At 37.9% G+C, this 22087-nt stretch overlaps 1 protein-coding gene across 1 annotated transcript in view; it reads right to left on the minus strand.

Annotated features, from left to right (window-relative positions):
* Nucleotides 1-22087, minus strand: part of NUP107 (nucleoporin 107) — a 34735-nt gene that overhangs the window by 6178 nt on the left and 6470 nt on the right. Inside the window, exons 4-19 of the mRNA XM_063322991.1 lie at nt 19352-19467; nt 17256-17391; nt 15193-15296; nt 13173-13300; nt 12797-12845; nt 11521-11592; nt 10859-10947; nt 9883-9961; nt 8788-8901; nt 6503-6593; nt 5382-5458; nt 4801-4860; nt 3272-3417; nt 3117-3165; nt 1925-1994; nt 1362-1480 (exon numbers count right to left, since the gene is read on the minus strand). Coding sequence (XP_063179061.1) covers nt 1362-1480; nt 1925-1994; nt 3117-3165; nt 3272-3417; nt 4801-4860; nt 5382-5458; nt 6503-6593; nt 8788-8901; nt 9883-9961; nt 10859-10947; nt 11521-11592; nt 12797-12845; nt 13173-13300; nt 15193-15296; nt 17256-17391; nt 19352-19467 — 1499 coding nt within the window. The remainder of the gene's footprint in view (nt 1-1361; nt 1481-1924; nt 1995-3116; nt 3166-3271; nt 3418-4800; nt 4861-5381; nt 5459-6502; nt 6594-8787; nt 8902-9882; nt 9962-10858; nt 10948-11520; nt 11593-12796; nt 12846-13172; nt 13301-15192; nt 15297-17255; nt 17392-19351; nt 19468-22087) is intronic.

Below are 22087 nucleotides of genomic sequence, written 5' to 3' on the forward strand. Positions count from 1 at the left end.
TAAATTGTTTTTCAAATCTTTCAATTTTACCGTATTTTTTAATTAATAAATAAAATGTCAGGTGAATAGATGACTATTGCAGTGTGCTACATGCACTGTTGTATTATAGAAAATTCTGATGTTCCTCTGTATAGAGTATAAATATCACCTGGCTCATCTGCAATAGCCTATACTAAACAACCAAAGTACAGTCTGAACACCTGAGACCACTTCAGCTAAGACTCAAGTGTTTGTTAATGTGAACAATTGTCACTTTAGCTTGTTATGTGTAAATGAAATTACAGATTTTCATCTAAGCATATACCTATGTGAATTGTACTCAGACATCAAGGAACATCATAAAAGCTTGCACAACTGCCTCTTCCCTCTGAGGTCTGCTGAGGGTTGATGAAGTAATCTTCCAGTAAATTTACCTACTCCAAAATTGTAGAGGCAACAACCAACAGTTACTCACAATCCCACAATGGAATTTATGTAGGAAATTGCACCTTTTTTGTCCTCTCTGTTAAACATATGCTAATGACTAGTTCTACCATACTTCAGCTTAAAGACCTACTCTATCAAATTTTGAGTCTGGATAAAATATGTATGTGTATAAACACACACAGGCACGTTCCCCTTAATTAGCTAAATGTTAACTGGCTTCAACATAAATTTCAACAAGGGAATGAAGCAATGATTAGAGGCATGAAAAAACATAATAACTCAGAGCTGTATTTAAATCATCTAATGAAAACACACATTTGTTTTTTGCCAAAAGAGGTTACATTAAGCAACTTGATACATAAGCGCTTTTAATTTTTAAAACAGTAGAAAAGGAGAGCTTCTAATTACTTGTGATTGCCTCAGAAAAGGGTAATTGCAGCCTACGTGACCCATCTGCGTATTTAGCATAAACAGGCTAGGTAGCCAGCAGGCTATACTTAGTATATATTTGGGGAAAATATGAAAGTTTAGCTAGTACAAATTACCTCAAGCAAATACATTTATGAGTTTACAGCAATAGGTACAATTCCAAGGACTGCGTATAAGGTCAGGTTATATTCAAAGCATCTTGGCTGCTATGAATAATCCTAACATTGAAGTTTGAGTCAGGTCCTTCTCAATAAAGGGCTTATGAGTAGAATCCATCATCCTCAAAAAATAATTTTAAAGCTGAACTGCAGGGGAGAAGGATGATCTTTTCTAATTTTGACTGTTGTATTTAGGCTCCAAGATCAACAAATACACTATTTAAACATGCAGCCCCTCATCAGCCTGTTAGTAATTCACCATCATTGTATGTAGCTTATATATTTACACACAATCATTTCTACTTCAAAAACTACCTATTGCTATGACAACAAAGCAAATAAACTTACCTTAGTCTGCAGACCTAAAGTGCGGAAAAACAGAATAAGGTGCGTCATGAAACGAAGGAGGTGTCCTGGCAGCACACTTCTGTCTTTGGAAAGCCATCTGCTGAATTCTTCCATCAAACCTATAGCCACCAAGGAAATGTCAATATTAGCCGTATCATGGGGAAAAAACACTTAAGAAATATTTAAAAATTGCGCATTTATTCAACAAATGTAATTTAGCATCAAAAGCCCAACAAAACAAAACAGCAACAGTTTTGGAAAGTTTTAGCCTGTTTGGCTTAAATATCTGCTGTATGTATGTTGTAATTTCTCAGAAAAAGTTACAGCAATAGTCTCACATATATTCTGACACATTTACATGGCTTCATGACTTCTTTGAAAACTACCTTGTATGTCAAACTGCAGAGAGTCCCTACGGTTCTTGATTAAAGAAGCAACTTAACTTTTAGGTGGAGTTTTCCTACTGTGTGCTTCTAAAATCCATTCACATGAAAGTTTCTGGAAAGGTCACTAGAAATAATGTAGTCAATTGACATTTAAAAATCACTTAGAGAAAAGCTCACCATCCACATCTCCCAGTATAATGAATTTCTGAATCACATGATAGTGTTCTTGATTCTCCTCTATAACCCTCTGGGGAGAGAAAAAGAAAGTTCAAACTTTGAATAAAATCTTATAGCACAATGTATAAAGAAAGCAAACTTATAAATAAAGTAAAGGTTCCTTAGGGAAAAAAGCTATCCTATTTCAAAGGGTATTCTGCATAAAGAGCAGGAGAAAAGGCACTTGCTACCTCAATGTCAAATTGCAAGAATATTGACAAACTGAAAGGAAGAACCAGAATATAGATCTGTAGAGTTAATACTTTCATGGAAGAGATCCAAGACTAAGGGCTTTTTGCATTGAAGAGGAGAATAAATAAGGACGTTACAGAGAATAGATTCTACAAAGTCACAGAAGAAGCAACAATGTGTATAAATCCTGAAAGAAAAGGCCTGTGAAACTTACTTGACGACAAGAGATTTTTTTTGATTTCCCAGTAGAGGAATTATATGCATGAAATACAATTCAAATGCACCTGTAAAGTTGCTACATGGTGAAAATTGCACTAGAAAGGCAAAGGCAGCTGGGTGTATCTGTGGCAGACCACATCAATCTGTAAGATGTCTTTCAACGTGTCTTTGTCTTAGCAATATGGTACATGCTATGTGTCTATTCCATCAAATAAGTGTAATTTCAATTTCATTGTTACAAAATTAACATATAAGTTATATATTCCATCTTAAATGAAGTAAGTAACCTGGGTGTTAAAAGTAACAAAGAAACACAGTCTGTTAAAGCAAACATGCTTTTAGATTTTGAAAGGCCTGTTTTGAAACGTGCACACAAACCTCCTATAAAGAAAACGGCATGTAATCAATCTTTGCACATTTTATCGAAGTGTTAAATAGTTGATTTACTCTATCTGCCTTGTATGTCTGACAACACCTGACAGTCAGCCATTTCTTTAGCACGCCCAGCTCGTTTGGCAGATACGGGGCAAGACAAAACCTGTATCTTTTTCATCATTAAAGGTGGCAGCATAAAGGAAAATCTATTTGAATTGAGAAATTACACATTACAGAGGTGGAAAACCTGCAATAAATCAGTCACTGTGCATATCTGAGCATTTCGTTAAATAGCGTAGTAGAAGTACAACTTAGTGAATAGTTAAAATAGTAAACAGTGAGGAGAAACACTGTAATTAATATGTACCTTTTTGTCTGTTGCCTGAAGTTCTTCAAAAACTTTTTCTGAAGTCCAGCTTCAAAGTAGGAGAGAAAAGGCAAAAAATGTTACCTTGAATATTCTAAACAGATCATACAGGATCCTTTGTTGAGTGTAGAAGCGTAATTTTACTTAAAACTTACTTAGTTTCTAAATAATCTCTAGGGAGCTCTTCTGTCTCCTCTGCCGTTATTACTGAGGTTCGTATTTCTTGCTCAACAAGAGTGTCCACCATGACCCTGAAATATGCCCAAACAGTATCTTCCCAGGTATCACAAACTGGGAGAAGCTACATATAAAAGAAACAGAGGAAAAATTATCAGAGATGGAAAACTATCAGAATCCGAACTCAGCAACTGTGATTTAGGATCAGATTTTCAGGCACCAAAGCAGACAAATAACCATCTTGAACTTTCACCAAAGCAGGATACAAAAAAATCCTTTCCCTGAATAATGCTCTGGTTCCTTGATTATCTTCTATCAAAGGCAGTCAAAAGAAAGCGTCCTATCCTCCTTCCAGAAGCAGCACCACCGACACCATTCCCCCTCTTGTGTACCACCACCTCAGAAAAACAATGCAGATGAAGACTATCCACTTTTCTGGCCAATTATTTTTCAGCCGGATCACTTTGCCTTACTGGGTTATGTCATGGTTGCACAAGTCACAGGGCAGCAGTGAGTGGTGAAGGTAGGAAGAAGGGAGTACTGCTGCTTTGGTGAGATATAAAGAACTTTATATCCACTTCTCTGAATCTTGCTAGGCTCTTGGAGCAGTGAAACCCCGGGACAAGTTCCAGAGAAAATGCTGCATTTCGTGAAACACTTCTCTCTTACAGTAATTTTAAAATTATTGAGTTTTACTGAAATTTAATTTCATTAAATGTCTCTCTGCTCTGTCACAAAAAGGTAAATACCTTCTGTTCTATAAGTCTGTATAATTTTACAATGACTTTTTTCCTGTAAAAGACCTAATTTTGAATTTCAGTGAATAAAACCAGAAAACATTCTCTATTCCCCCTCTTCTTCTTTTCTGAATTATCTTTACTACATCATACCAAGATGGGTGTGTGGGAGCGGGGAATCAAGCTGCTCAAGTAGGAGCTTACCACTGATTACTATAACAGCAGGGAAGCTTTTATGATAGTCTGCCATGTTTGTCATTGTTCTTAAAATAATAATAAAAAAGTCACTAGTTAGGCGTGGGAGAGCACAAAAACATCTGGAGGATTAAAACTAATGAGAGAACTACTTAAAGATAAAAGTGAGCATTGTACATAGTATAGAACCTATTGATAATGAAATTCGGGTACTGAGTATCTCTGGATATACCAACTCGTCCATAAGAATACTGTGCATGAGCAAGACGGTGACTATATAAGCTCTTAAATAACACTAAATTAGAACAGAACTAAACCAACAACATTAGAACTGTTTGTACTGAAACTTAGCAGGAATAATATTATGAGAAGTCTATCATGTATATTTAGTTAAAGCATGTCAATCCTACAAAGAACATGTCAACTAAAGCAGCAATGTTTGCTATTGTCCTGTTTACTAGATTTTTAAAAGTACAATAACTGGTAATTGCAGTATTTCTGATGATATCACTGTCACATAGGAGAAAGAAAATGCACAATTACCAAACACCACTTAAGTAGGAGGCCTGACATACCTGTTTGAGGTTTCCACTCAGTGCTGCATAGATTGCTCTCTCGTATCTATTAAACTGCTCCTAAAACAAACAGTAAAAAATTGTAATTTTTAATTAGAAAACACATATATTTTCTAGTCACTGTACATTTTATTAGAGATTAATCCATTACAAAATGTTCCATTTAACAGTTTCCAAGAAAAGCTGGAAGATCACAGGACATAACAGGAGCCAAAATAAGAACAGCAAGTGACTTCCCCTTCACTTGTAACTTACATGAAAAATTTATATTGACCTGGAAAGAAAGAAAGCAATGTTTTTCCTTTCCCATTCAACTAAGTCAAGATGAAAGTAAAAGTTAGTGTCAGCAGTTTCACTTTCAACCAAATAAAAAAAGCCATACATTTCCTAAGCCTGAAAAATTAGTGCTGTTCATGTAGAGTTCTCACTACAAGACATAAATATGTTGTCTCAGAAGTCCTCTTAGAAACATTAATTGCAAATCCTATAAGCAGCCAACACAGAGGGGGTAGGTTTACTTAAAATCATGTTATAGCATTCAGAAAGTTCAATTAATATCAAGCACATCAGCATTATCTTACCTCTTCAGCCATACGCCAACAACTAATTTTCCAAATGCACCTGTATGGATTCCCTTGAACAGGCTCCAGCTCTTTTCCTACATGCAAAGGATAATTTAGAAAAAAAAAAAAAGGAAAAAAAGAAGAAAAAGGTGCTATTAGAAAAGGAGAAACCAGTAACAAGGTAAAGCCTATTTGCTGTTATTAACCCAATTCCAATCCCTTTGGAACTCTTCCCAAAGTATTTTAATGCTTTCAACTGGATCGCAACAGGGCTTTTCTGGGAAGTTTGTTAGATGCACAGTATTTTGAAAGCTTAGCTGCTATCTAGCTTTGAAGAAAATAATGGTTTTGACCATAACATATCTACAGTGTTTATATTTGGAAAACACAAAGTTAAGGAGCAATGGAACTTTTATATCTTAAGGAATACAAACTTCTAAAAAATGTCACTGCTTCAGTGCTGCTGTTCTGCATGCATCTGCATGAGCGCACGCACCATGGAATTAAGACTCATGTAACAGCAAGCTAGGTAGGTACACTAAAAACAAGGCAAGGACACTGGTGAAGCACGCAGATAAAACTAACAGGCTACCAGGATTTCAAAAGTAGGAAAGCATTATGCCTTCCAGACCTGGCTATGCACAACACTTAGACACATTCTTAAATTCTTTCCTAATAAATCTTACAATGTCCTGAGCACAAAGGGAAAAAAGGCACTGTGTTATAAATAGTACCATGTGCAAGGAACTCCAGAATCAAGGAGAAAGGTAATTTAACAATTTTCATACATTTTAAAAGCACCTCTTTTTCCTGCATTTAAATTTGCTAAACTCTAGTCCTACTATACTTTTCTGAAGCTGGATAAAAAGTCCATCTTTTGTAAACAACTAAACGTTTGCTAGGTGGTACAAGTCAGATGTTGAGAAAATACAGACTGAAATACTGGATTTAGTTGGTTTAGGCGAAAGTGTGAGTTCACTTCAACATTAGTTTTTACACCTTCAACAGACACAGCAAAATACAAAAAAGGCTCTTAAGGGGAAAAGAAAGAGCTATTTCTCTTTGCCATAGACAGATATTAAGACAAAGCGCTCTGCCCTATTTTTACATCAGCCTCAAATGCACTTTGAAGTAGATACCTCCATTTATGTTAGGATCATGATACAATTTCCATCCTTCCAAAGTTGCAGCTCTCCAGGCCTGACCACATCGTTTGCATAAGCGCTGTGCCTGAAAAATAATGGATTTTCTCAGCAACAGACTTCAAGGTAGGAAAACCACACACTTCTCCTTTAAAAATCTGAACATTACCAAAACAGTTAATTTGTGTAGAGATTCTACTATGCAAAAAATAAGCACAAAGAACCTTAAACTCAAACTAACTGAAAGATTTCAAAGTAAATAAAATGTCATCAGTGGGTTTTTTCACTAAACATTTTAGTTTTGCAGTCAGTATTTATAGCAGCGTGAGCAATATGCTACAGACTCTTCTTTGCTAGCTTAAACAGCTGTTATGCGTCCTTCTGATAAGTTTAGTTTAAGGTGTCGTCTTGTTGCTTAGATGCATAATCCATCTCTTCATGCAGACATCTATTTTTCCAGTTGACTTCGCTTTCCAAACCCTTCATGCACTTCTAAGAAGAGCAATCCCACCTTTCCCATAATGATATTCAATAGTCTATGCACTAGCACAAACAGGTTTAATTCAAAGCTATTTTGAATAGTATGGAAAGTAGAGCAGAAACTATACAAAAAAGATTGCCTACAATTCTTCCAATCTACACCCCTGGGGAAAAAAAAAAAAAGGCTGCTAAAGATTGTCTAATTAGTCTGACTGGTACTGTTCCAGGCCTGACAAAACAGTATGAACAGTGAGAGAAATTGCAATATGCAGTCTCAGTTTGTTTAGCCAAATTCTGTTCTTTTCACTCTGGAAGGCTGCAGACATTCCACCATTTTGGGAATGGTGACAGACAGTAAATTTAAAGAACAGACAAGCAAGTTGTTCCAGCTTACTTGCTGCGTATTACCTGTTGTACGGTAAACGAACAGCAGTTCATTCTTAATTCAGAGTGAACTCTTTAACTTTTACTCTTTCAGTAGCGAAAAACCCACTTCATGCTTATCAGACAGTAGGGACATCACAGCAGCGACTGCAGAACAACTGATGCTGCAAATTTATATTCATATTGCCCTGCAGCAATATGCTCATGTGCCCATACTATCAGAAAATGAATAGATGTGCATCACAGCGGAACAGAATACTAGCAAGTACCCATATTCCTAAGTCTAAGGTCTTGGGCACAAGAATCTCAAGTCCCTTTTTCTCCCCCCGTTACTCAAATATCATTATGTATACACATAGAGCCTAGTATAAGGGAATCCGTTTCCAGCTGAGACCTTTAGACAACATCACAATACAAGTATTTACATGATTAGATCATGAAAGCCACTTCACAACCAGGAATCGTTACTGAGAACAGCTTTAGGACCAAAACTGCCTGAATTTTACTCAGCTAAGGATTAATGCAAAGTATACACATCATATATTCTCTAAGCTGTGGGAATAAGCAGACTTATAGTAAAAGAGTTAACGGAGGATAATAACGTGCTTTCTAGAATACTCAAATAAAGTCTGTCAGAGTTTTCACTGCTGAAGACTCTGCCAAACAATAAAGGTAAGAAAATGTAAGGCAGAAAGCAAGAAAGAAAAGTTACTTTAACTAATAAGAGTAACCGCTGTAAATAACTACGTTTCTTGATGGCAGTACTAGCCTATGGAGCTTGTGCACTGGTTCCCAATTCTCAGTCCTGGGACACACCTCCAAATGTGCCATTGCAACTGTTTGTACAAAAAGGTGACAAAAATAGGCCTGACTCTCTCCCTCAATTCCACTCAGATCATATACTCAAGGGAATGTTAGAGGAGCACAGCAAGTAAATTTTGCTTAATTTAATGCTATTTCTAAGAAAAGCATACATCAAACCTCTCTCTATTCAAAATTGCAAGCACTTTCCACTCTAATATATCTAGAAGGAAGCCTGTATGATAATCCACTGATTATTAGAGCTGCAGTTAGGAAGTTCTTTGAAACATTCTGTGTGTTTGTCTGGCAGTATTTAGTATCAAGCAACTACAGTAAAAAAAAATATTGTGAAACAACCAAAAAACCACAAGGATACAACGTTTTTTCCACAACATCTATTCTACATCCAAAATTACTTAATTAAATGCAAGATTTTATTAAAATACTAATTTAGCAGTCCATCACTGTCAGTATTGATAATAAACTGAAAATTAAATCACTACAAGCCAAATTTAAACAGACATTCTAGTACACAGCTTTTCAGTAGCTTTAATAGTAAAATTTAAAATAAGTTAAACCAGCTAACCAAGAAGATACTATAACTTTCTGCAGCTTACCTCATCTGTCATTCCTGCTCTGATGAGAGTGAAGAGATACTTCAATAACCTCGCATCATCTTCTCGGTCCAAATCATCAAGTGGCAGTTTCTGTCTTATAGGAGCATCTGGATCCTGTAAGGAAAAAAGTCACCATCCATCCACACAATGTCTATATGCCTCTTCCAATGATTTTCTGCCCTGTTTTAAAATTTGGAGTCGCTTTTTCACGTTGTCACAACAATCTGTACAACCCATGCAATATCTAGCATGATACTTCCCTGTCTTTCCTCTCTTGTTTCTTTTATTCCTCTTCTGTAACTGTTCCTATCAGAAGGAGCCATTGCAATTTCTTTATTTACTCCACCACCTTGCTTTTTGCCCCAAACTTCTCATCTTCAAACATCCTTTCCCCTTCTGCCTCTCTACTTACCAGACTGGTTCTCCTCCTCCACCTTCTGAGAAGGCTTTTCACAACAGCTGTACTTGCTTCTACTTAATCCAAACAGATTTTCTCAAGCCAATCAATACCTCAGATCACTCCCCAATTCAATTAATCTTCTATGACTGCTTTGCTGTCACTGAGACAGTTCATTACCTCTTTCTACTGTACAGTCCTTTCTTTTCTTAGGACTGCCCTCCTATTAGCTTTTAGTATAGTAGCTCTCAAGAAATCCCATCAGGACTTGGTTTTGTTGTACTAGTTACTGTATAAAGACAGCACGCCCTTACCTGCAAGGGCTTCCAAACAGTTTTATAAGCTTTTCTGGTTATGAACACAGTTTGTTTCAGATATAAAAAGTACTAATAAAGTCATTTACTTCACCAAATAGAGTACAGGTACTTGTGATGGGGGTGGGGTGGAGGTATGGAAGTGACTGCTGAAAAAAAAACATACAGAAGTCCACGTATCCCAAAAGGAACTCCAGAGGTGTACTGTCTCACAATTTCTGTACTAATTTTCATCTTTCCCAACTTAAATGTTTTACAATTTTTAAATAGTACAACTACTTTTGGATAGCACAACTATCTAAAAACTAGTGGAAGGCTGTGAAAATAGCATATATGCTCTCTAACACATTTTGAAACCAAACCTTATTTTTAAATAATACTTACCAACTCTGTTACCAGAGCTCGAGAACTTCCAATGTATGTACTTAACTGTCGCTGCTTCAGGGTATGTAGTGTGTTCTCCCTGAAAGTAGTAAAATGTTTATGAGAAAAATGGTTTTTCTTTAGCAGGCACCTTTTAATAAGACACAAATATTGAAAGATATTTTTCATTACATGGAATATGATTACAGAAGAGACACACTCGGTTTGGCTGATTTATCAATGGACTGTGTTACTTACTGTTGTGAAAATGCAACATTTCACAAGAAGTACAATATTGGAATAAATCCACATATCTTTGATTTCTGTCAAAAGCATCCATTATTTCAATTATTCATGTATTTAACAATTAATTTATTTCTGTATAAGCGAAATGTCCCATTAGTATTCACTATAACGTCAGCCTAGAACAGAAATTCAACTTTGGATGAACACCGGATTCCAAAAGCCTCTATTCACTGGCCATTAAAAGCAGGCTTATTCTAGGCATCTAACATCAAAGGTAGTCTTTGGTCTTTTCTGTTGTAAAGCCCATCATCACTGATAATAAAGATGACAGTAATGTCTTCTGGGGAAGGGCCAATGACATGAAGTGATGACAAGAACTTAAATAGGCAAAAACCGAAGTCAGACAAAGAAATGACCATCTGAGAAACACCTAATAAAAATTAATTTATCCAGCATAAAATGCTGATCAGCAGGTGACCCTCTCTTATTGTGCCTTATTATGAAAAATCAGATCTGCACCCAGGTTAAGATTGAATTAAGTTGCTTTGATGGCTTTCCTTCCATCCTCACCTCCCAAAAGCAGTAACTGATGGGATATTTGAATTTTTACATCTAAGAATTTAAAGAAAAGAAGTGAACAGACTGAACAACTTTTAAAAATCCACTTCTTTAAGAGTGACACTGTACTTGTGCCTGTGAATCTTAACACTCGATGGGAGCACGTATACAATCAAAGGTAGTCTGAACTCACCAGTATACAGACTTCGCATAAAACTCAATATTATCGGAGAAGTCCCCAATTTCATCCTTGGCAATACTCTCTAGCCAATCTACCACCAGCTAGAATAAAATTAAATTGCATTTTTAAAACAAACATGTAACAAATAGTATTTTAACTGCCTTGCTATCATCTCTGCATCTACTCTTTATCTACACGGTAACCAAAGGCGTACACATCCTGAAGACTATTCCATTTTCATTTTAAGTAACCAATACAAAGGTTGTTTAGGCACTTGATCGCTATTTCTCACTAGATGCTGCAGTTACCACAGTTCTACTTAGAGTTTATTGATCACCATCAACAGTAACAGATGCTCTATATAGGACTACCCCTCAGCCTTCCATCCTCTCCAAGCTAGCCCGAAAAACATTTCTGATCTTTAGAAACTAAAGAGCATTATTTTTATGCGTACAAAGGATAACATACCCCAGTGAGTATAAAAAAAACTATTAGAAATTTCTGATCTTTAGAAACTAAAGAGTATTATGCATAAAAAGAATAACACACTTCAGTGAATATAAAGAAATAAGTATTAGAAACAGCTTAATAACGTGCACAGAGCATTAGTGTTATCAACATTTAACTCTCTACTGATCTATTTCCATTCTCATCTTAAAAACTTTCCATCATACCTGGCTTTGTCGAACAAGTGAATCTTTCTGAAACAAGTTGTCTACGTTTGTCTTTTCACTAGCAGTTAAAACCTATTTAAGAAAAAGCTGATTATTACTTTATGGGAAAAAACCCCAAACTTGGCACAAAACCATGAATACCAAACTGAACACATACTAACTCACAAACTTTACACAAGTTCAGTATGCTACCTCTCCCCTGCCCCTTTTTTAAAAACAGAGACACTAAACATTTGTTTTATTTGGATGATCTTTTACATCCAGTTACACTAAAAGCTGTAAAAAATGAGATTCAGAACATAATTCACAAATGTATGACCACAGAAAGATTCTACATAGTAGATCCACTGATTCCATTAACTGCAATCATCCTAAATCTCATTTATTACTGTATACACAAAAAGGATTATGTTTTCCAAGACCATATGCACACTTAACGTGAACAAATGAAAAAAGAAACACCACCAAAAACCCAACCACAGAACCCTGATCCTTCTATCTGTTCTCCAGCATTAATTTAGCTTTCATTAGGCTTGCAACAAAAAGAACAGAAGATGCATTTTCCTAAAAAATGTAGGTAGGAGGAGATTGTTTTTTGGCACAGCATTGTTTAATAGTGACAACTTAGCAGTGGGAATCCTAGCGGAAGCTATTTTATAACTGAGAACAAAGCAACTGCTATCATAAATTTTACAAAGGCAGAGTCACTTTACTTATTGTTTTGTCTTCCTAAGCATATTCTGGCAGCAAAGGCTCGAAGCACTGTATTGACATAGACAAGAAGACTACAGCTAAAACAAGAATGATAAAAAATTTGGATTTCTCTTGGGATAAATTGGAATCAGGATTGCAAAGGCTAGACAGCTGGAGAACACATGTTCTTTTAGACAAAGCAAAATTATCTCTGACCTATGGGAACATTACCACTATTGATGCAACTTCTTAAAAGAAATAAAGTTATTTCTAGTAGATTTTCAAAGTGTATGTGGAATACTTTAGGAAATAAATCATAAACTATACAATATTTTTTACACTAGCATTTTCTCTTTAGAACTGAATATTTAAATTCACTTTTCACAGTATATAAAATAATTTAATATATGTCTTGATAAAAATAAAATCAGTATCATTTTTGTTTACATTCTTTCAACCTTTGAATTTCGAGTAGCTGCAATATTGAGATGGTGAAAATAAAATATGAGCATTTATTTTGTAGTTAGCTTATTTAGCTTATTACATAGCTTAAAAAAAACCCACCCCAAAACTCCAAGCTTACTGTGATATCAAATGCAGTTTCATCTTCCAATGCAGACTGTATTCTGTCTCTAGAAATAAAAGTGCAAAATGTTAATGAATAAAATTAGACTGAGAAAATTCACCATAATGCATAAATGAAAACACTTAAAAATACCTTTACAAAAATGTTCTTTTAAAAAAATACTAGAAGATGTGAAGGTAATAAAAATAGGCCCATTTACAACTTTCATTTCTGTAAATAGATAATAAATAGAGATATATATCAGGACCTAGTTCCATAAACAGATTATTAATAGGTACTTAATTGCTTCACTCCATATTTATAAACTCATAAAAAATATATCCAAGAATGTCATCTTAGTGAAAAAATATAGCATGCTTTTCAAAGGAATTACCTATAAAGTGAGGACAAGAGTCTCCAAGTTACCATCTCCTGCTTGAGAAGCCACAAGACACTGGCAGTTTTTGAAAACTTTTGCTGTCCAGGAGTTGCCCGATAAACTATTTTCCCTAGTATATTCACCTGAGGTAAATAAATTTATACATAGTTAATATTGTCCAACATTGTATTTTTTTTCTAAGCCATTACAGCAATCTTATCCTGAATGCTTTCAACAACCAAGTTTGATCGCTATCTCCTCAAAATAGGTAAATGATACTCCACACCATAAATTCCCTCAATTATTAACTAAAATAATATTATTACAGCCTACAGGCCATAAACCACGAGAGTAGCTTTGTTTTGCAAGGCACTGTACAAACACAGCATAAAACCAGCTTGTGTTGATCAATTAAAAAGTACCAAAAGACTGGGTGGGAGAGAAGGCAATGACTGAAAAAACCAAAACCAAAACACAAACCACCAAAACCCCCAACCTGTTTTCCATGTACATGAATATCAAACACGAAGTCAGCCGTACTGGTATTTGCAACCCACTTACGTGGCATTTAACATTTATCGGTGCCTGAAAGATACCCTTTCCTTTCTGGCTCTGTTAAATGAGGAAACCTGAACTGCTAGTTACCACATAATTTACAGTATCACCAAAATTAAATTCTATTATCTTTTGCTTCATTTATTATGAAGAAAACTTAGACAATAAAGTCTTCAACATCAGTAGCTAGCTCCAGAGCTCCTACTACTTCTGAGAACAGCCCTGAACTCTTACATTTTAGGAGTACCCAATTTCTCAGGCATCAATACATTCATTGGTTTTCAAGTGGAAGGTGAACAACAGATTTGGAGAAAAGAATGAGGTGTACCATCACAATGCAAGACAGAAGCATGATCTTCTGTTCCCTTCTATTACATCCCACAAAATATGAAAAGAGTTCATGGCTGCTAGGAGCCACTGGACTGACCTCAGGGTACAGCCGAGAAGCAGCATGAGAGCTCAGGGCTGTCCCTCCACCCCCATCCCAAGCCCTGTCACAGCAACATCCAAGCCAATCCTTGGAGCAACATCCTTCACTCTACTTTGTAGGTCCTTGGCAACATCCAGTCAACTCCCCCTAGTTCCACATGGCCTAAAACAACCGCTGTGTATTCCATGATCTTGTAGATGGTATCCATATTCTCAAACAGGAGGAATGGAAGGGTCTTTCTTTTCCCTTTTGTCTCAGAAGTTCCACTGTCTCACAAAATAATTAAATTTATTTTCCTTCTCGTCTGCTTCCCACTTGGGAACACAACTGTGGTACACACCTCATTAAAAATCTTGGTGTTCTCCAACTCAGCCCAACAACAAATTTGCACCAAACAGGCTTAGCAACCTTCTACCAAGAACACATTTTCTTAACACAGACACAGGTATGAAGTCTCTTAAAAAAGAATATCTGCCCAGCTCCCTCTTTTGTCATCAACGCTTATGGACAGAAGCATCATAATTTCTTCCTTTCAAACTGTCAATCCCTGCTGATCCCGAACAGCCAATCAGCAGTCAACAGCCAATCAAATAAAAAACTGTACCTAAAAGCAGAGACACCTTAAATCTAACGTTGAGCCCTCTACTGCCAGCTTGTTAGTAATGTAGCAGAAAACTCTTAAAGCATCATAATACAATGATTTTATTTATTTATACCTGAGAGAAATAAGTACTTTTAAACCCAGCTTATTATCATTATCAAAAAATCTATACATCTGCTCATGTTTATTGTCACTTGGCACTTGCAGTGGAATAGCAGCCAGATGACATTTTTAGTATTCAGCAAGCTACACAATGGGTATTCCTGTGCCAAAGTAGTGTACGAGGAAAGAGAGATGCTATTCAATGCTAGTGTTCAGTGACTCATAAGACTGCAACCAGCTGGAAAATTTAAATCATCTATGTTAAGCACTGTGACTTCTCATCTTAAAGAAAAATAGGGAAGGGACTGTAAAATAAAGTAAACAAAAAACCCAAGCAAACTACTTACCTGACTGTTACAAATACTTTCATACTCATCCACAAGATCAAAAATAGTAGTTGATGTATGCTTCAGGAAGGAATGCAGAAAGTCTGAGTACATGCTCATAGTAGCTAAAACAGATTTAAAAAGAAACAGCCATATTAGTCAGGCACAACCTGATAAAAAAAACTCAACACGCTACAAAAAAAAAAAAAAAAAAAATCTTTCTGATGACAAGGCGTCTAATCTTTTGTAAATCTAAATGAGCACAATGACAATACGAACTATTTATATCCCATAAAGTCAGAAGCGAAAGGGAAAAAAGGAAGACCCGGGGAACTACAGATGGGTCAGTCTCACCTCTGTGCCTGGCAAGATCATGGAGCAGATCCTCCTGGAAACTCTGCTAAGGCACATGGAAAATAAGGAGGTGATTGGTGACAGCCAACATGGCTTCACCAAAGGTGAGTCGTGCCTGAAAACTTGGTGGCCTTCTACGATGCTGCCACAGCATTGGTAGATAAGAGGAGAGCAACCGACATCATCTACCTGGACTTATGCAAAGCGTTTGACACTGTCCCACATGACATCCTGGTCTCTAAATTGGAAAGGCATGGATTTCATGGATGGACTACTTGGTGGATAAGGAACTGGCTAGATGGCTGCACTCAAAGGGTTGTGGTCAACAGCTCAATGTCCAAGTGGAAACCAGTGACGAGTGGCATTCCTCAGGGGTCAGTACTGGGAGCGGTGCTGTTTAACATCTTTGTCGGTGACACAGACAGTGAGATTGAGTGCACTCTCAGCAAGTTTGCCGATGAACCCAAGCTGTGTGAAGCGGTTGACATGCTGGAGGGAAGGGATGCCATCCAGAAGGACGTGGACAGGCTTGAGGGGTGAGCCCGTGCAAACCTCATGAGGCTCAACCAGGCCACGTGCAAAGTCGTGCACCTGGGTCATGGCAATCCCAGGCACAAATACAGGTTGGGTGGAGAATGGCTTGAGAGCAGCCCTGAAGAGAAGGACTTGGGGGTGCTGGTGGATGAGAGGCTCAACATGAGCAGGCAATGCATGCTTGCAGCTCAAAAAGCCAACCGCATCCTGGGCTGCATCAAAAGAAGCGTAGCCAGCAGGTCAAGGGAGGTGATTCTACCCCTCTACTCTGCTCTGGTGAGACCCCACCTGGAGTACTGCGTCCAGCTCTGGGGCCCTCAGCACAAGAAGGACACAGACCTGTTGGAACGGGTCCAGTGGAGGGCCACGAAGATGATCAGAAGGCTGGAGCACCTACGCCATGAGGACAGGCTGAGAGTTGGGGTTATTCAGCCTGGAGAAGAGAAGGCTCTGGGGAGACCTTATCCCAGGGAGACCTCCCCTGCAGGGAGCCTTCCAGTATCTAAAGGGGGCCTACAGGAGAGATGGGGAGGGACTCTTCATCAGGGAGTGTAGTGATAGGAGGAGGGGTAACAGTTTTAAACTGAAAGAGGGGAGGTTTAGATTAGATATTAGGAAGAAATTCTTTACTGTGGGGGTGGTAAGACACTGTAACAGATTTCCCAGAGATGTTGTGGATGCCTCATCCCTGGAAGTGTTCAAGGCCAGGCTAGATGGGGCTTTGAGCAGCCTGGTCTAGTGGGAGGTGTCCCTGCCCATGGCAGGGGGGTTGGAACGAGATGATCTTTAAGGTCCCTTCCTACCCTTCTATGATTCTATAAGAACTTATCAGCTAAGATAGTAAGATACATAGAAGCTGCAAGGTAAGTCAAGTAATTATAAAACTTTTGCTGTAAATATGTCATCTGAGAAAGTTTTAACAACAAACTCATTTGTGTATCTCCACAAAACTAATCTGGTTTGTGTCTTACATCACTACAGTATCCCATTTGTGCCATCAGGTTCCAGAGAAGACTCAAACCCTCAAAACTCCAATAACTGGAAGAGATTAACTTTCTGAACTTTTTAAACTAGACTGTTTTTGACAAAGAAATATCTCAGCAAAATAATACAGAAAAAAAAAAGAGAACATATACATTTATATCCAACAAATAAAAAAAGGAGTCAATTATTACGAAAAATTCAGACTGTCTCACCAGCTTCCCCGGGATCATCCTCACGCAGCAGTACAGCGCTCATAGTGACATCTTCTGTCATATTGGACATGTCTAGATTTACAAACATTCCTGTATGCTGAGGGGAGAGTGCCATTGTCCAGCTACTTTCATCCAGCTAAAATCGTAACAAGAACATACGGAAAATAAATAGCAATCTCAGACTACTATAAGACTAGCTCCAAGTTTTTTCATTCTATATGAATGGTATAATAGAGCAATTCTAAAAATGAATGGTGAAATAACCGCCATAAGAAAAGGTACAACTAAGCCTTTAACAAAAAGCTCTGAAAGGATAAACTTTAACCTGGATAAGGAAATTCTCAATGTTTTTTTCAGGAAATAACTAAAGTAGAAGCTAATCTAATAAGACCTTCCACTTTAGAACACCACGTATCACTTTTCATCTTAAAACAAATAAATAACTCTAAACTTTCATATTCTATTATGCTAAATGTTTACTTAGTATTCTGTCATTCAAAGTAAAAAGAGAGAGAATAACATTGACTAGTTCGTAAAGCAGCTGTGAAAAGTTAAGCAAAATAGTTAAAATTTGAATCAGAACCATTTACCAGTCTTTCAACCTTCTTGGTGCGTTGCTCAAAATCATTTGATCGAATGAAGGAATACATGTTTAAAATAATAGCAAGTATCAGAATATTAAAGGGGGAAATAAAGACATACCTATATTTTTGGGGGGATATTTCAGGGGAGGTATTTGATAACATATCGGATGTCAGAGCAGCAAAACGGCCAAAACAGAAGACAGACTTGTACATACACTACACTGATAGGACAGCTTCCTATACTTGTTTCCATGACAGCAATTGTTTTCTTGGCAGCAATTAATGCTACACAAAGAACCTAGAGAGGTGCAACTGGTTCATTCTTTTTCCAGACTCTTAGAATAGTCCCACCCAAACAAGTACAAACAAGGAACCAGTTGACACTGCTGTAACAGTCTCTTAAGCATATCCAAAAACTGTGGACATATACCCGTTATTCTTCCTTTTATGCCTCTGTTTCTACCCACAGTATTTCTCTTGCCTGATTTCTCTCTGCCATTATTGCCCTCTAGCCAACCAGAACAGAATGCTATAGCACTCTGACTGCAGAGTAAAAATAACAAGAAACTCAGTTCCGATACAATCATATCAGGTCATATCATAAAAAGGGCTGATGAGTATTCTTATCTGCCAGCAAGTAAATTTCCACAAGACATAATTTTAAGTCCTTTTTCTATCACCCTCCTGTGAAAGCCTTCGTCTAGTCTCAAGTTTCCCCCTGCAAATCTAAACTACGTTCAAGTCACAGCATTAAATGCTAAACTAAAATGCACTCCACTTACAAAACAGTAGTTACAGAATGGCAGGAGGCTCTGAATCAGAGGAAAAGTACCACTGCTAAGAGTTGTATACATGTTGATCAACTAGGCCCCAGAATGCAATAATTTAAAGAAACAAATGGTCTGTAACAGACTTTAGAAAAAAACAGAAGGGAGAATGAATTAAAATGCATATACAGAAAGACAACTTGTTTTGAGTTAATTTAAAAATAAATGGAGATAAAATACTTCAGATGTCCCTACTGATAACTTTCTAATCACTGTTTTTCCAAAAACATTACAGTAGAAGATAATTAATGTCATCTGAAAACTCATCAGAAAAGCTTGTTCTTTGAAGTCCAAACCTTAACACCCAAGTGAAGGCTAATACTGGAGAGTGCTAAAATAAGAAAAATTCTGAAGGTTTAACTTGCTGTCACAGCAGAATTGTCTTTGAAGAATTTGTAAACAAGCAAAGTGAATATTTTTGTAGTCACGAGCTGGTGTTCTAAGGACTACCTTAACACACTGTGTGTATTTAGCAAGTCCTTAAACCCCTCTATTATTCCTCACTGCATCATCTCAAAGGCCACCACAGTAATAAATAATACTAGTAGCAAGCAGCAACAGTACTAGCAAGCTTGCACCACCCACAGTTTGTCCTTGGTGCAAACAACACTGAAACACTGTAAACTTTTAGTTCCTTATAAGTTTCACAGAAACAAAAGAGAAAAAGGTGCTCTAACCATCTTACCGTTGACAGATTGCCAAAAAGTCCAGGAGCTGGTAGAATCAGAGGAGATTTCCCTCCTGTTCCCAGGATGGCAGACACATCTGATGGCTTCATGGAGCTTCGAGTTAGTGCAGTACCTGAGAGAGAGAGAGAGCCTTTTCTGAAAAAGTATTTAAGGCCACTATGCTTTATCAAGGAGCTCTTATAATGAAGTATTCACAAAATCCTGCTCAGTCACACAAGAAACAGACAAACCAACCTGATGGAGAAATAACTTGCTCCTGCCCATCATCATTTTCCTTCCATCAGAAGGCTTACACCAAACCCACAAATACCAATTATAACAGAAAAACAAGTCTTAGGCCAAACAACACTTAAAAATAAGGAGGTTAATTATCAATAATGGTACTTAATAATCTACACATCTAGTTACACTAGAGTTATACAAAAACTCTGTCAACCAAGTCCAGAGCGTACCCAAGCCCTAGTTTTTTTTTCAAGTAGGGCCCGTATAAATCTAAAGACAAAGCCCATCTATTGTCATTTCAGTTCCTCCTGAAATCCATCAGCGTTTCAGATAGAAGTCTGAAGCCAGGTTGAAGCCAGCCATCCATGAGCCAGCAGTGTGCCCTTGTCGCCAAGAAGGCCAATGGCATCCTGGGCTGCATAGGGAAGACTGTGGCCAGTAGGTCAAGGGAGGTCATTCTCCCCCTCTACTCTGCACTGGTGAGGCCACAACTGGAGTATTGTGTCCAGTTTTGGGCTCCCCAGTTCAAGAGGGACAGGGAACTACTGGAGCGAGTCCAGCGAAGGGCAACCAAGATGATTATGGGACTGGAGCATCTCCCTTATGAGGAAAGGCTGAAAGAGCTGGGACTCTTTAGCCTGGAGAAGAGAAGGTTGAGGGGGGACCTGATTAACGTTTACAAGTATCTAAAGGGTGGGTTTAAGGAGGACGGAGCCAGGCTCTTTTCAATGGTTCCCAGTGACAGGACAAGGGGCAATGGGCACAAGCTAGAACATAGGAAGTTCCGTTCAAATACACGGAAAAAATTCTTTACGGTGAGGGTGACAGAGCACTGGAACAGGCTGCCCAGGGAGGCTGTGGAGTCCCCTTCTCTGGAGATTTTCAAGACCCGCCTGGATGCAGCCCTGAGGGATGTGCTTTAGGCAATCCTGCTCTAGCAGGGGAGTTGGACTAGATGATCTCTAGAGGTCCCTTCCAACTCTGAAGATTCCGTGATTCCGTGAAGGTAAGCGTATATATGCACCAAATATGTGACACACCTTCAGCTACTAGAGTTCATAGGTAAACACACACCATGAGCATAAATAGCAAAAAATCTCCAGTCACTCTGGAAATTGGTCTCCAAACTCTTAAACCAAAAGACAACCACAAGTCTGCTCTACCAAGCACTACATTTACTCCAGACACTTCTGCACACCAGTGCAGTGGCTAATGTTCCCAGGAATATCTGACCCATGTTAAAAACAGAGACACTGCTTTGCAAGACAATAAATACCACATCCTATGACCACAAGGAGCTCCACCACAACAGACCTGCATACAGCACAAGGATGACAGAATTTGCATTGAGACAGTAGCTGATTTGGTCCCCCTTTGGTAAGCCACCTAAAAACATTGGTTGCATTAAGACAGTGACAGCTAATTCAGGAGCTGTGTCAACAGTGGTAAAGAGGGCACGGCACACAGTCCCAACACTTTGTTTGCAATTTTGCAGAGAGAAGTGCTTATACAGCCCTCAACAGCAGTTCCTGATAACAAGACAGTTTCAGTCAGCATTGATGTTTCATTTTGAACTTGAGGACTGCTGGAATTGGAGGCATCAAAGACGCCTACAACAGCATATAACAATCGCAAAATAAAGAGCATATCCAGTGTGTCCACCAGACTCCACCCAGTTTGGAAGCAGAAGATCAAATGCCTATGGCACTTTTTTTCTTCTCACACCCAGCGCCTGAGGTAAATAGAACTTTCTTCGAATGTCCTCAGTTGTGAAGATCACCAAGAGCGTACCTCATCAGATCTCTGACACCGTCAAATTATAAGGGGGCAAGGTCATTGCAAACAGGTACAGGGACACTAGAAGGCTTCATATCAACAGGTAGATTTGGTTTTCCATGCATCGGTTTCACACAGACCAAGAAAGGTGAAGAACCCAAGGTTTCTGTCCTTGTACCAGCACATATCTTGAATCACCACAAATAAATTTTCCCTAAACTCTTGAGACATGAAAGTCAGGCATACAGAAGATCAAAGACACAAATCAATTTTCAACCTGTAGAACTAGAATTATGGCTACTAACATTAACAGTCTGACTCTGAAGTTACCGATCAAAGCATTTAAATTGTTAGTGGCTCATCTTTCTGTCCTGCATGATACTAGAAAATAACTGGTATAACCCCCCTCACCCATATGATACAATGCACTCAAGGTTAAGAATTTACAGGATGGCAGAAAATAACGATGTTGAATAATCCTCAAACACAGTTTCTAATACCCCTAATCCACAATTAGGAGCAACTGACATCAAAGGAAGCAAAAAAACCCTTGTCCTCAGGAGAGGAGATAATGGATGCACTTCATAAGAACACTTTAAATGTTCCACTGTAGGAATGGGGCTGTAAAATGGGAAGAAAAACAGGAGTGAAAATGCTGATGCTTTGTTTGTTGCAGAATCTTCAGGCAGTCTGAAAGAGAAGTAGCTCTAGTCTACGCAGCAGATGACACTTGT

Source organism: Chroicocephalus ridibundus, chromosome 1 (genome assembly GCF_963924245.1).
Source record: "Chroicocephalus ridibundus chromosome 1, bChrRid1.1, whole genome shotgun sequence".
In the NCBI taxonomy this organism is placed as follows: domain Eukaryota; kingdom Metazoa; phylum Chordata; class Aves; order Charadriiformes; family Laridae; genus Chroicocephalus; species Chroicocephalus ridibundus.